Below are 16,169 nucleotides of genomic sequence, written 5' to 3' on the forward strand. Positions count from 1 at the left end.
ATCAATTAGTATTGTGCCAAGTGGTGAAATAAATGGGAATGAAAATCTGTTTTTTAAAATTATATAACAAAGTAGTCCCATGCATACTCACTATTATTTTATGACTTTCTTCTCTGAATGAATGCAGAAATAGTAAAATGTGTGTTCAATAGTACACAAATTGTTACATCTTGTGTAACTTTTTGGATTTTTAATTTGTTTGTTTTATAATTTCTATTAAAGCAAACAAAGATTTCTGTTTTAAAAGTGTCAGCATTTTATTTGGACTCTTCATACAGCTTTTTGCAGCTTTGAATAAGTAAATAGAAAATATTGTGTAAAAATAGCATAACATGAAAATAGCACCGTGTAAAACTAACATAACATGGAAAAACAAGGAGTTTTGTTATAAAAACACCAGAGGAGGGCAACTAATGTGCCTTTGAAATTAACACCAAACATGCTATGCAGCATATTATAATTAAACAAACACATGATCATAATGCATTATTCTAATAACTATGGCCATAACAGCATTATAATTTGCATTGCTGCGAAGTGAAGTTTTTAATTGAATACTTCTATCAATCAGTTGGTGAGATTGTCACTCTGCAGTGATGATACCAAAACTGGACCATCTTCTCGACACTGTAGTATGTGTTATTTTAACTTCATTAAAACCACTACATATATATATATATATATATATATATGTATGTCAAAAATAATGGCAGATTGTGATTTAATTGCAGGACTTACATCAAATCATCTGAATCCCAACATGAATTCCAGCTTTATCACACTCACAAATACCCGTAATGCATATTACATGATTTGATATTAGTAAATTGTTTCCCTCTATAACATCAAACAACATAAAAACAATGAAGCTACAGCTTCATTTACTTTCTTTCATTCCATTCTTCCACACAAACAAAGTGATAAGCATCAACTTCATGAAACCCATTAAACCTCGCTTCTAAACAGTAACATACAGTTAAAAACTTTAAAGAATTCAGCAGAGTTAATTAACATTTTTTACGCAAAAAATGTAGCTATTTGCCTCATTCCACTAAAAATGAGGCTGTTTTGTAATAATTGCAAGGATCATTTCAAACCAGAAATTTTGATAAACAGCTCTGTCTTTTTACCTTTGTGTGCTTTGTTTAACAGAAATTTGCCACACACGTATTAAAGGTGCATCTTGTAGTCATCCAAATGTAACTGCATTCCCAATTTTTCTTCCTATCAAAAAGTTTTCATTTTTAAGTCAATGAAAGACTTTTAATTTATTGCTGGACATGTACATGGATGCATTCCAGTTTTGCATCCTGCTAAAAATGCAAGTATGACAACGAAACATGTGGTTACATGTTCACAATGATTTTGGAATTATTGTTGTAAATGATGGATGATTAATTCTTGTACACATGTTCTTCAACATTATAACATATCACCGGCAATTGTGCAGAGCAAGGAATAAGAAATTTCACTGTAATCCAAATTCAGTATATGATTTATCTGAGTGCTTCATCTGGTATCCTACTCAGTGTACAATATGATACAAAGGTTCTTTATAAAGGACAACCATAATAGTTTGTTATTCTCCTAATGAACTGAAGAAATGAATAAGTTAACTGAGGGAATTTTGTGTTGACACCAGTGCCAGACTGATTCTTATAAAATACCTCTCAGTGCATTGGAAGTTAATAATTCCATCAGTAGGTTTAGCTGATATCAAAGGGACAGAGCAAACAGTAATTTTTTTGTACAATTCATTATGACTTATACATTACTAGGCAGGGTAACAAGCATTATTTCTTTGATGAACAGTGCTCCAGATTCACTTAGATAATGCAGTGAGAATATCATTTTGTGTGAACATATTCTTGAAAGATGGGAATATATAAAAAAAATCAAAGAATTGTACAAACAGAAATGAAAGAAAAAGAGATTATGTACAATTAAAAATAACAGTACACACAATATAAATTGAAGAAATAGCAAAAATATCACGTAAATTGTAAAGTAAAATATAAATATTTATGGATATCTAAATATTCCCTTTCCTGTGAATGCTTTTACTAAATAAGTAGAAAGTAGTTTTAAATCAGAGTTAAAGTTTTTCCTAAGGATAAATTGTGACTGATTTGTTAGAGAAACTGGATCTATCAACTTAGCTTTTGACAGACTAACTATTTGTCAACATGTTTGTTGTGTAAGATTATATAAAAGTAAAAAAAAAGTTTCAAAAAGACATATTTTCAAACACAGTTTTCTGTTGAAAATAAAACTCTTCATGTTCCAGCTAAAGCTATCAGCTCTTATCAATGTATGATCGAGAAAGTCTGATTATCTTTATACTGTTACCTTTTGAAATAATAACAGAATAGTGCAATGTCAGATGCAGGTAACTTGAGGTGTTTCTTCTTCTTGATCTAGCTGCCCATCATCCAAGTCTCTGAGAACATTCTCACTGCTAGGCATCCCTGAAAAGCCTTTGTATTGATTGGATGGCTCTTTGAGCCAGAAGGTTCTCTCGGCAGCAGTACAGGAACGTTCAGCAGATTCTGAAGGCTTATTTTTACCAGTGTTCACACCCACATTTCGGTTCCAGTTTCTGCTTTTCTCGTTAGTTTTTGGTTGTTGAGTAGTTTTTTTCTGTAAAGTAAGTCTCAATAACTTGGCTTGTAGAAACAGAAAGAGCACTAATTTTTCTTTATTGTGCACATTTAAAGCTAATTATCAATCTAAGCAGTTAAAGCAGCTTCATCCTCATCCACTGTTACTCTATTTTACTGTTAATGAAGTCCTATCAACTGGTACCAGATTCTCATTTTGAAGGGTGGGAAGATGGTTGTTCTGCTTAGTTTCTGTCACATTGCTTGAGCTGGTTGGAAGGAAGTGTGCTTGGTGTCATCTATAACACCATTTAATAGGAGATTCAAAGAATGAATATAAAAGTACACAGCTAAAGGTAATTACAATATAATTAAACTGAACTAGAAGATCAACATGTGAATAATGGGCTTTTGAGAATTCTATATTCTCTAAAACATAGGTAAGAAATGTCAGAACTTAAACAAAATGTTGAAGCTAATCCCTACAGGTGATTAGATGAGAGTCAATAAGGAACTTGAACTATGATAACTCAGATCAGCAGGGGAGGAAATGGAGGCAAAAGGTGAGGATGGAAGAATTGACATTGCTGTGTGTTTTTAAGACAAGGATATTGTAGATGAATAAACATCACTTGTTTTAAGATGTCTTGCTCCAGGCTCCATGTTCACATGGCCACTGGATCTCAGGATCCAAATGACAGAACCGCAGCTTGGCACTGCAGTGGATGACTCTGGATGGTGATATGCAGGGCTATCTTCAAATGGTTAGCAGAGAGAGAAAAGTGGATCTTAATTAGTTCATTTTATGGTAGATGTGCAAAAACCTGGTCCATTATGGAATAATCCCGTTGGTGGAAAACAACATATTCAAGTCTATGAACTGGGAAAACCTTGTCAATAATTTGCATTTAGCACTTTTAACATAGTAAAATATACCAAAGTCCATCACAGGAATATCATCAAATAAAATCTGACCAGTGGACAGACGACCAAAGGTTTGGCCAACAAGGTAGGTCATTCCAGAGGATCTTAAAGGAGGATAGAGAAGTGGATAAGTGGAAGAAAGATGGCCAGAGCTTAGCCAAAATGGAGCCCCTGGGAGAATTAATTAATTAGCATATTGCAGACTAGAAGCCAGGAGAAGAACATCATTTTTCTTGAGTCTCCAAAGAGAAAGAAGTACATTTCTGTGCTGATAGTTTGAGGGGCATGGTAGCTGTCAGTCTGTGAACCTCCCAGTTACTTCACAAGTCCAAAACAAAGGTACAGTGTGTTCATGGGGACATGTGGTATTATCCACGATGATGTTCTAACCTCATCAGTGACAGAATGATTCCACTGCATTTTGAAACCATCATTTAAAATGAGCTTCATGATAGGTCAATATGGAATATGAAGATGGAGGAGTTTGCTCAAAAGGTTCCCTTTTGAAGATCCTTGACATATTTTAGGGAATTGTGAAGAACCTAAATTTAAGGAAGCAGAGCTCAAGGATCTAGAGAATGGCTACTAACCAGTTTCAGCTGGAGATCAACTCCACTAGTACAGCACCTTTCCCCGATACAGAGGAAGAGGGCTCCTGAGAGTGCACCATAAAACAAAGGAAGGCACCAAGAACTGTTTCATATGAGTGATAATTTTCAAACAGCCCCTGTGACATGGCTGTTCAGGACATAATAAACAAAGTGCTACTGATTAATGGACAGCAAACACACAAGTAAATTGAAAAGAACTACACCTTAACTATAAAAACAGGCCGACCAGTAAGCTTAGAGAAAAGATAAAAGAATCAGGACCTTTTTGATAGCTAATACAAGATCAGGCTCATAAATACTTGTTGGGCAGTTATGTGTGGACAGGTCAAAAAATCTGCAACAAATTTTTTTGGAAAGGGGTTTATAAAGAAGTTCAATTGTATTGCAATTTCCATCTAGAATATAAATTATACGGATTTGGAATAGAAATCTGTGCATAAATAAAAACCCATTTGGTTCACGGATGTCCTCTAGGGAAGGAAAATCTGCCATTCTTATCCTGTAAGTGACTCTGGATGCACGATAATGTCACTGTCTCCTAACTGTCTTCTGAAATGCCCTCGAGAAGGCCATTCATTGCCAGAGCAATTTGGGATGGCCAAGAAAAGTTGCACAACCACATCTATATCCTGTGAATGAATTAAAACCCCTCAATTCCTCCATCCTAAGTGCATCCTAATGTGGAAGTAATTTATACAAAGTCTGATTCGTTTCTCTGAGATAGTAGATCTTGGAATTGACATGAAGATTTCCTTCTATTTTGTATTGGAAAGGTAGACCATATGAGTATTAAAAAATCACAATAAATAACATTTATGAATAAAATATTACGGTATTCTTTGATTTAACTTACCTCTGCTGTTTCCAGACACAGATCGTGGCTGGGTATGGCAGATCTCTGTAAGAATATCACTTGTTTTGTTGCTAAATTTCCTTCACTATAAACATGAAAAAAGTGACATTGTTTATAAGATCTGAAGGATTATAACAATTAGTCTAGTATTAGGCACAAAAGAAAACTCAGGAAACTGACAACAAAATGGTGGTAGGAACTGCCAGCTCTAGAAGTCAAGGGGTTTTCAAAGCATTCCCCATGAGAAAGAGAGGAGTACCCATCCCCTCTAGGCCCCTTAATCAAATCTTCAGCTTCCCACCTGCTGACTGTGGTCGCTCTATATCTTGCACCACAACTGCTGATCTCTCCAGATGACGTGTGCTCCCTGCTTGCCATCCTAAAACTCCACGGCTGCGATTATAGATTCAATGTGGAAGGTGCAGCAGGACTCAAAGAATATGACCTCCTTGTTAATTATCCTGACCCATGGATGTGATGAGGAAATAACAAGATAACCATAAAGGCAGTCACTTCTCCATGATGGAGAATCCACATTGCTCTTCACTTTTAAGACAGGGATGTCAAGGGTGAATACACACAATGTTTTAAAATGTTATGCTTTTAAAACTAATATACATCCTGTCTAATCTGTTCTTGAAATGAAAACTACAGCCCATGTGTTGCCTGTGCCTTTTATCACAGAATCATAGCAATTTATAGCACTGAAGAAGGCCCATTATGCCAAAGCTAGAGCAGCAGAGGGGAGGAGCTAGCAGCTTTTATTTTAAAGTTGTGTGATTGGATAAGTGTGTGGCATCTCAGCCAATAAAAGGAAGGTAGGGTAAAGTGGAGTAGCTATTATGGGAGTGGACCAGTGTGGGAATGGGAATCTTAGGCTTTGGCGAGGAGGCACAGGTGAGTAGCAGCTAAGAACAGATAAGGATTTTTTTAATATAGTAGTTAAATAAAAGGATACCAAATTACAACTAATTAAATAAAGTTGGGATGCAGGATCGGGTGATGTGTTGTAGCTGCATGATGTGGGAGCTGGTGGATCCCATTGTGGTTCCTGGTGACCACATCTGCAGCAAGTGTTGGTTGCTTGAGGAACTCAGGCTCAAAGTTGATGACCTGGAATCTGAGCTTCAAACACTGTGATTAATCAGGGAGGGGAGAGTTACCTGGCTGCTGTGTTTCAGGAGGCAGTCACACCCATTAGATTTAACTACTTCAAATTCAGTCTATGCTCAGGGACAAGAGGGTGTGACTGTGATTGAGGCAGGTAGGGGGATTCAAGAGGTAGTGCTGGAGGAGCCTCAGCCCCTGAGCTTGTCCAACATGTCTGAGATTCTTGCTCCCTGTGTGGGTGAGAGTGGGGGCTGTAGGAAGGATGAGCAACCAAACTGTGGCACTTTGGTTTGGGGAGCCATTCAAGGTGGGGGGGGGGGGGAGAGAGAAGAGAAGAGAAATTTTGTTGTAATTGGGGATAGTAGTCAGGGGAATAGACACAATTCTCTGTCGCAAGGATTGAGAGTCCTGAAGGCTGTGTTGCCTGCCTGGTGCCCAGGTTTGGGACATCTCATCTGACCTGCAGAGGAATTTGAAGTGGAAGGAAAGATCCAGTTGTTGTGGTCCATGTGGGTACCAACAATGGAGGTAGAACAAGGAAAGAGGTTCTGCTGAGGGAATGTGAATAGCTAGGGATTAAATTAAAAAGCAGAACCAAAAAGATAATAACTTCTGGATTGCTACCTGAGCCATGTGTAAATTGGCACAGGGTCAATAAGATCAGAGTTAAATGTGTGGCTCAAAGATTGGTGTGGGAGAAGTGGGCTTGAATTCCTGGGATATTGGCACCAGTATTGGGGAAGGAGGGAGCTGTTCTGATGGCATGGGCTCCACTTGAACCATGCTGGGACCAAGGTCCTGGCAAATAGCATAACTAGGGCTGTAGATAGGGCTTTAAACTAAAGAGTAGGGGGTGGGTTCAACAGATTGGAGAAGTATGGATAAAGTGAAAGGGAAGGAGAGTGCAAGAGAGGTTACTGAAGTCTCCAGAATAAAGGATAAGACAAAGTTTAGGAAGGGATAAGAATTTAACTTCAGGCAACATGGAGACAAATTTGAGAAGGGTGGTGAATACAGGACTGAAGGTGTTATATTTGAGTGCACGTAGTATACGAAATAAGGTAGATGAGCTTGTAGCATAGTTAGAAATTGGCAGGTTATGATGATGTAGGCATCAGAGTTGCGGTTGAAAGAAGATCACAGCTGGGAGGGAGCTAAACATCCAAGGATACACATCCTATCGAAAAGGTAGGCAGGTGGGAAGAGGGATGGGTGCTGGCTCTGTTGGTAAAAAGTGAAATCAAATCCTTAGAAAGAAGTCAGATAGGATCAGAAGATGTGGAAACCTTGTGGGTAGAGTTAAGAAATTGCAGGGGTAAAAAGACCCTGTTGGGAATTATATACAGGCCTCCGAATAGTAGCCAGGATGTGGGGTACAAATTACAATAGGGGATAGAAAAGGCATGTGAAAAAGGCAATGTTACGGTGGTCATGGGGGATTTCAATACATGAGTAGATTGGGAAAATCAGGTTGGTACTGGATCCCAAGAGAAGGAATTTGTAGTATACTGATGAGATGGCTTTTTAGAGCAGCTTGTGGTTGAGCCCACAAGGGAAAAGGCGATTCTGGATTTGGTGTTGTGCAATAAACCAGATTTGATTAGCGAACTTAAGGTAAAGGAACCCTCAGGCAGTGATCACAATATGATAGAATGCACCCTGCAGTTTGAGAAGGAGAAGCTAAAATCAGATGTATCGGTATTACAGTTGAGTAAAGGTAACTACAGAGGCATGAGAGAGGAGCTGGCCAAAGTTGTTTGGAAGGAGACCCTAATGGATTGGATGGTAGAGCAACAATGGCAGGAGTTTCTGGGAGTAATTCGGAAGACACAGGATCAGTTCATCCCAAAGAAGCAGCAGCATTTTAAAGGGAAGATGAGGCAACCATGGCTGCCAAGGGAAGTCAAAGACAGCATAAAAGCAAGAGAGGCCATACAATATCCCAAAAATTATTGGGAAGCTAGAGGATTAGTAAGCTTTTAAAAACCAACAGAAGGCAACTAAAAAAGCAATGAGGGGAGAAAAGTTGAAATATTAAGGTAAGCTAGCCAACAATATAAAGGAGGATACTAAAAGTTTTTCAGATATATAAAAAGTAAAAGGGGCAAGATTGGACATCAGACCACTGGAAAATGACACTGGAGAGGTAGTAATGGGGAACAAAGAAATGGTGGAAGAACTGAATAAGTATTTTATGTCAGTTTTCACTGTGGAAGACAACAGCAACATGCCAGAAATTAGTCAGGGCAGAAGTGAATGTAGTCGCTATTACTAAGGAGAAGGTGCTTGGAAAGCTGAAAGGTCTCCAGGTGGATAAGTCACCTGGACAGGATGGACTACACCCCCAGGGTTCTGAAAGAGGTAGCTGAAGAGATTGTGGAGGCATTAGGAGTGATCTTTCAAGATCCACTAAATTCAGGAATGGTTCTGGAGGACTAGAAAATCACAAATGTCACTCCACTCTTTAAGAAGGGAGGGAAGCAAAAGACAGGAAATTATAGGCCAGTTAGCCTGTGTTACGAGTCAGGTTGCTATTTGATGAATGTACCTTTAAGGCACCTGGACAGTAGAGTAGTGTTTGTGGTGTAATCAAGACAGCAAGACTATAACAACATGCAGGTGGTTTTGCTCAGTGAGTTGAGAGAGAGACTGACAGTCTCTGTAATGATGGATGAAGAACAATAGCTATGTCTGTCACTACAATCCAAGTATGGATTTTTGGAGCAAACAAGTGGAGTCCACTTTGTCATTAACCTGTAGTGGGAAACAGGTATTTTTGTGGACGGCCACGTATCGAATGCCTTCAGGGTGGCAGATACTTCAGAACAAAGCAATGGAGATCATTGGAGATTGAGGGGTTGTATGGGTTCCATCGTGGAACAGTGGATTTCATAATTTCTCTACATTCTCTCTACATTTTCTCTTCAGTCAATGGTGGTTTTGCAAAGGCCTTTGCTCACGTTTTACCTTGTGACTTGCTGAACTGAACTTTGAGAACTATTCTTAAACTTGGGGTTTGGGAACTTGCCCCACACACTTCGAGTTTAGTTTTGGGGATTGTTTGATATCTGACATTTTTATTTATTACAAGTAGTTATTAATAAAATGGTTTTTAACAGTTGTACATGACTTGGTGTGTTTCCATTGTTGCTGGTAAGTAACACCTGACTTCAGTGGTTGGTAAAATACCAGAATCCATTATTCAGGATGAGGTTTCGGGGTACTTGGAAGCACATGATAAAATAGGCCAAAGTCAGCATGGTTTCCTTGAGGGGAAATTTAGCCTGACAAATCTGTTGGAATTCTTTGAGGAAGTAACAGGCAGGATAGACAAAGGAGAGTTGGTGGATGTTTACTTGAATTTTCAGAATGCCTTTGACAAGGTGCCGCAGGTTAGGCTGCTAAACAAGATAGGAACCCATGGTATTACAGGAAAGGTACTAGCATGGATAGAAGATTGGCAGAAGGCAAAGAGTGGGAACAAAGGGGGGCCACTTCTGGTTGGCTGCTGGTGACTAGTTGTGTTCTGCAGGGCTCAGTGTTGGGTTCACTACTTTTCATGTTGTATGTTAATAATCTGGATGATGGAATTGATGGCTTCGTGGTGAAGTTTAAGGATGATGCAAAGATGGGTGGAGGGGCAGGTAGTGTTGAGAAAGCAGGGAGTCTAGAACAGGTTGGCAGAATGGGCAAAGAAGTGGCAGATGGAATACAGCATAGGGAAGTGTATGGTCATGCAGTTTAGTAGGAGTAAAGGTGTAGACTATTTTTTAAACGGGGAGTGAATTCAGAAATCGGAGGTGCAAAGGGACTTGAGTCCCAGTGTAGGATTCCCTAAAGGTTAACTTGTAGGCTGAGTCAGCAGTAAGGAAGGGGAATGCAATGGTATTGGTTTATTATTGTCACTTGTACCGAGATACAGTGAAAAGCTTGTCTTACAAACCGATCGTCCAGGTCAATTCATTACAGTGCAGTTACAATGAATTAGTGGAGTGCATTGATGTAGTACAGGTAAAAACAATAACAGTACAGAGTAAAGTGTCACAGATACAGAGTGCAGTGCAATAAGGTGCAAGGTCACAACAAGGTAGATTGTGAGGTCATAGTCCATCTCATTGTATAAGGGAACCATTCAATAGTCTTGTCACAGTGGGGTAGAAGCTGTCCTTGAGTCTGGTACGTGCCCTCAGGCTCCTGTATCCTCTACCTGATGGAAGAGGGGAGAAGAGAGAATGTCCTGGGTGGGTGGGGTCTTTGATTATGCTGGCTGCTACAACAAGAGGTAAAGACAAGAGTCCAAGGAGGGGAGGCTGGGGTCTGTGATGTGCTGGGCTGTGTCCACAACTCTCTGCAGCTTGTGGTCTTGGGCAGAGCAGTTGCCATACCAAGCTGTGATACATCCAGATAGGATGCTTTCTATGGTGCATTGGTAAAAATTGGTGAGAGTCAAAGGGGACAAACCAAATTTCTTTAGCCTCCTGAGGAAGTAGAGGTGCTGGTGAGCTTTCTTGGCTGTGGCACCTACATGATTCCACCAGGACAGGCTGTTGGTGATGTTCACTCTCAGGAACTTGAAGCTGTCAACCCTCTCAACCTCAGCACGATTGATGTAGACTGGTGCATGTACACTGCCCCCTTTCCTGAAGTCAATAACCAGCTCTTTAGTTTTGTTGACATTGGGGAAAAGGTTGTTGTCATGACACCATTCCACTAAGCTCTCTATCTCCTTTCTGTACTCTGACTCATCGCTGTTTTGAGATACAGCCTACAACGGTGATATCATCTGCAAACTTGTAGATGGAGTCAGAGCAGAGTCTGGCCACAGTCATGAGTGTATAGGGAGTAGAGGGCTGAGGACGCAACCTTGTGGGGCACCAGTGTTGAGAATAATTGTGCTGGTGGTATTGCTGCCTATCCTCACTGATTGCGGTCTGTTTGTTAGAAAGTCAAGGATCCAGTTACAGAGGAAGGTGTTGAGTCCTAGGTCTCGGAGTGTGGTGACAAGCTTGCTTGGAATTATTGTACAGAGCTGTAGTCAATAAACAATAGTCTTAACATGTGTCTTTACTGTCCAGATGCTCCAGAGCTGTGTGTAGGGCCAGGGAGATTGCATCCACTGTAGACCTGTTTTGCCAATAGCAAAGTGCAATGGGTCCAATGTTAGCATTCACTTTGAGAAGACTAGAATATAAAAGCAAGGATGTACTACTGAGGCTTTATAAGGTGTTGGTTAGACCACATTTGGAGTATTGTGAGCAGTTTTGGGCCCCATATCTAAGGAAGGAATGTACTGGCATTGGAGAGGGTCCAGAGGAGGTTTACAAGAATGATCCTGGGAATGAAAGGGTTAACATGAGGTGCATTTGATGGCTCTAGGCCTGTACTTGCTGGAGTTTAGAAGAATGAGGGGGAATCTCGTTGAAATCTCCTGAATATTGGAAGGCCTGGATAGAGTGGACATGGAGAGAATGTTTCCAGTAGTGGGAGTCTAGGACCACAGGGCACAGCCTCAGAATTGAAGGATGTTCCTTTAGAACAGATGAGGAGGAATTTCTTTAGCCAGAGTGTGGTGAATCTGTGGAATTCATTGCCCACAGATGGCTGTGGAGGCCAAGTCATTGGGTATATTTAAAGCAGAGGTTGATAGGTTCTTGATTAGTTAAGGGCATCAAAGGTTATGGGGAGAAGACAGGAGAATGGGTTGAAAGGGAAAAATAAATCAGCTATGATTGAATGGCAGAGCAGGCTTGATGGGCTGGGTGGCCTAATTTTGCTCCTATGTCTTATGGTCTTAGTATGTTTGGACAATGTTAAAAACACCTATTTTGATTTATCCACATACAGCTCAGTCCATAGGCTTCTAGGTTACAACACAGTAAATGTCCACCTTGGTGCTTTTTAAATGTGATGAGGGTTTCTGCCTCCTCCATTATTTCAGCAGTGAGTTCCAGACCTCCTCCACTTATTGAGTGAAAAAGATAATTCCTCAGCTCCCCTCTGATCCTTCTACTAATCTCAAGTATATGCTCCCAAATTAGTGGCCTCTGAGGGAAATGTTCTTTCTGTTCATCTATTTATGCATACCATATTTACTTAAGAATATGACACGTGCAAAAAAAAAACATTCTAGATTTACATGGGCTGATATGGTAGATGGACAATACACTTCTAACCTGGAATTGTCACACAAAACACCTTTCAACTTTAAACACTATTTCAAAATATTAGTGTTCTTTACCTTGTATTTCTCATGTGATTTGTAAAAAGTACTTCAAGTTATTCAACAAATTCTCTATGAATCTATGGTACCTGTCATGGCGAATGATAGGTGTGGCTAGCACACAAGTAACCAACCATCCAAATTCTGCCAGTGTATGCAGCAATGGACCATAATCAGTCTTTACTTCACAACCCTGTAAAAACAAAAAGCTATGATTAACAAATTAAATTAGTACAATAATTCAAAGTGGGGGAAAAAATCATAGAATCTTACTGCACAAACAAAAGCCATTCAGTCCTTCAGGTGTATGCTGGCTCTTTGAAAGAGTCCACACTCTGCTCACTTTCCATAGACCCAGCCCTTCTTAAATTTTGAAGTATACATCCAATTATTTTTAAAAATATAACATTGATTCATTTATCATCAGCCCTATAGGCAGTACAGATCAATTCAATTTGCTGCATTAAAAATCCTTCCCATTTTTAACCTGTCAATTATCTCAAATTTGACAGTGATCTACTCTACCACTGAAAAATTATTTGTTGTTTGCAGTCTCAAATCCCTCATAATTTTGAACTACAACAAGTTCATAATATTTCTTTCTCAAAAGGAGGAATTGTTTATTAAGCCATCATGAAGGCAAATGTGCCAGCAAATTTCACTGTTAATTAGTTAGCATCAGTTGGACCATTTTTTCTGGGAGCATCCATTGTTAGGAACTTGCAGGACAACCTGTTCTTCCAAGCACTCTGCTGGATTGGACTCCCATCAGCCATATCCAATATTTATCTCTCTCCAAAAATCCAACATGCCCACCCACCCCCACCAACTCCATGACCACCTCCGATTCCTATATCAAGTAACCAAGGTACTGATCATGATCCCATGGTCATCTAAGCCCAGACTTTCAACCCTTGATCTTCCACCATCACCTGTCCCTCCACCTGCTTGTTGATCTCCTGATCTCCCCTCCACTGCCCTTTCCAACCATCAATCATTGTAGACCCTCAGTGCCCCTTCTATGCCTCCAACCATCAACTAATCAACCCATCTCATTCATAGGGCTTCAATGTCACAGAGTTAATTGTGCTCCCCTCGCATCCCATCAACAGTGTTGACCAGGCAGCTCAGGTCTGATGGCCACCATCCCACCTTTAAGACCTGTTCAGTTTGTAGCAGGAGGAAGGTGAGGGGCAATGACTGAAATGCTAGTTGGCACCTCACCATTATGCCTACCTAGCACACCATTTTTAGTGTACTACAATTTATGGCTGTATCTGTGTTACTCTAACTGTGTCTGTCAGTACTTTTGGCTCTGTGCTAGTGTATACAACAAAATCAAATCTAAAGGAATAAAGAATTGATTTTAAAAAAAGCGCCAAATTCTTTGGACCCAGAGTATATTGTTTTGCCCATCTCTCTTCCTATGGACAAACTAAAAACATTTCTTGCTTTAATGAATTTGTTGGTGATTAATTTTGTCTACTTTTTAAAACATGACTACTTTTACCCAATGTGATCTATTTGTTCATACATCATCCTTGTATAGTCAATCTTTCAAATGCTACAAACAGTTACATTGAGAAATTTCCATTAAAATAATTATTAATAAGGTTGGTCAGTGATTTACTTCTGGCACTTTTGGAGCCAGCAAAAAGTGTTGAGGTTAGGCTGAAAGACTGCAGTGAAATTACTTTGAGTTCCTTTGATGGTGACTTTTTTGAGATAATTTAGGTCCATTTTGAGTTTATTATTTAACCATGCTCTTGAGATGCTCTCTAAGCATGAGACTGGCTCTATTCCAATCTCTGACCATTAACAGTGATGATTTAGTTTCATTGCAGACTGAGTTTATCTGCAGGATGTTGGTTTATCAGGACCTGAGCTCAGATCATGATACACACCAAACATTAGATCACTGCATCTGCAGCAATTTCAGCCTCATATGCAATACCATTAAGGATAGATGACACCACAGCAGTTTAATAAAAAGAGTATGTGGATCTTCCCTTAGTACCTTTCATTTTTGTTGGAAGACCTGCCTCACTTGCAGTAGAAAATAAAATTTAGCAACCGACATCAAAATGAAGAACAATGATTCAGATAATCAGTAAATATATGACCTCTAAAACTATTGGATATTCTCTGAGGGAAGGCACTTTGTGGAATTAATGCAACTGGGACTGTGGTCACCATGTTCTTCACAGGATTAAACAATGAGGCTTCTATTTCTGATGTTATGGTATCTATTGTAGTGATGGATATGGGTTTTACATCCCCAAAACTGGATATCCCTGGATTTATATCCAAGATCTTCATTTCTTGAAAAATGTCTGGAAAAACTAACATTCTTCTTCTGAACTTGGTGCTCTTGGGTGGAATAAAAATCAGAATGACAGCAAGAAATAAGCAAAAGATTCTTTCTATTACAACATAGAGTGTATCATACTACTTCATTGTTTGGGAAATGTTTCTCTAAATGATTTCTGAATATTCATACCTCCATCCTTAGCTAAATCAAGCTCTTTATGCATGTCCCCATGTCTTCTAGATTCATTTTCAACGCATGAAACTAAATAACGTATTTGGATCATCTCTCCAGGAGATCCTGTCTCTTGTCAATTTCCTTTTCTCCAAATAACAACAGTTCAGTGAGTCTTAATTTAAATCATTAGTTCCGACAGTCATTTGTGATGGCAATTTTTGCAGGTTTAGACTTTCCTATCAGTAACTGGTTATCAGATTTTATGCAAGAATCACCTATGTTAATTCTTCCTTCCTGCTGGTGAAACATTTGATTTTGATTTTAATTCATGGTATACTGGTCCAAGCTAGATCTGTAGTAGATAGATATCACTACCACCCTGCTGCATGATACCTGCGACTGACAACTGTTTTCTATTGCCATCTAGCTGCCATTTTGTAAATACAAATGTTACAATGTCTCATTGACTATATGGCCTCAATGCAGAATCTAAACAAATGGGCTTTTCCACTGAAAGAATTAGAATGTTCTTATAAGGTACAGTGCAAGTGAATCATGTGATTTCTAGCCCAAAGAAAAGTTCTCTCCAGCTGCATGCACAATATGTATTAATTAGAAAAATATCAATGTTAGACAATTAATTATCTACCATTTTCTGTTAATATCTGTGTTGATGCACACAAGTTTGCAGAATTCTTAATGAGTGACTTCTCACTTTAAGTGACATTTATCCGATTGGTAAGGAAACTATTGCTGCAAGTTTAGAAAACAACCAAATGAGAAGTACTTCTAAAAGGAAATAAACAAGAAAAAAGTGTTTAAGCATATGTTCCTATATCCTTAACATTTCCTGAAACATAGAATAATAGAAAATTTTGACACAGAAGGAGACAAATCTGTCCAGGTGTGTGCCATTTGGAAAAAGTCCTTCCCAGCCTAATCTCACCTTCTTGCACTTGGTCCATAATTCTGTAGAAGCAGAAATCTTCATCACATTTAGAACATGGCTGGATACATACATTTCTAAATGTGGTGAAGGTTTCTGCACCTACCATTGCTTCAGACGTCCAGCAGCTTTTGGGTGAGAAGATTTTTCTCATCCCCTCCCTAATCCATCTGCTAATTAAGTCTATGCCCCCTTGTTTCGATACTGAGCTAATGGAAACAGATCCTTCCTAAAGTAAGCACTAAACAAATAGGATAGCACCTTACCTCAATGACAGTCCACTGTTCAACAACTATTGCATCATTTGGCATCTTGTTTGAATTAACTGTGTCCAAATGATGTTCTTCATATATAAACATTCCATCCACAGACTTGGATAAATAGTCTCCTGGAATTGAAAATGAACATATCAAGTAATGT

The 16,169-nt window shown here is 39.1% G+C and overlaps 1 protein-coding gene across 1 annotated transcript in view; it reads right to left on the reverse strand.

The window, feature by feature from the left end:
* Positions 1-266: 266 nt before the first annotated feature.
* rftn2 (raftlin family member 2) overlaps positions 267-16,169 on the reverse strand; it is a 51,258-nt gene continuing 35,355 nt past the window's right edge. Inside the window, exons 7-10 of the mRNA XM_052022534.1 lie at positions 16,016-16,137; positions 12,408-12,511; positions 4,989-5,073; positions 267-2,640 (exon numbers count right to left, since the gene is read on the reverse strand). Coding sequence (XP_051878494.1) covers positions 2,380-2,640; positions 4,989-5,073; positions 12,408-12,511; positions 16,016-16,137 — 572 coding nt within the window. The 3' untranslated portion in view covers positions 267-2,379. The remainder of the gene's footprint in view (positions 2,641-4,988; positions 5,074-12,407; positions 12,512-16,015; positions 16,138-16,169) is intronic.

This window comes from Pristis pectinata, chromosome 1 (assembly GCF_009764475.1).
Source record: "Pristis pectinata isolate sPriPec2 chromosome 1, sPriPec2.1.pri, whole genome shotgun sequence".
Lineage (NCBI taxonomy): Eukaryota > Metazoa > Chordata > Chondrichthyes > Rhinopristiformes > Pristidae > Pristis > Pristis pectinata.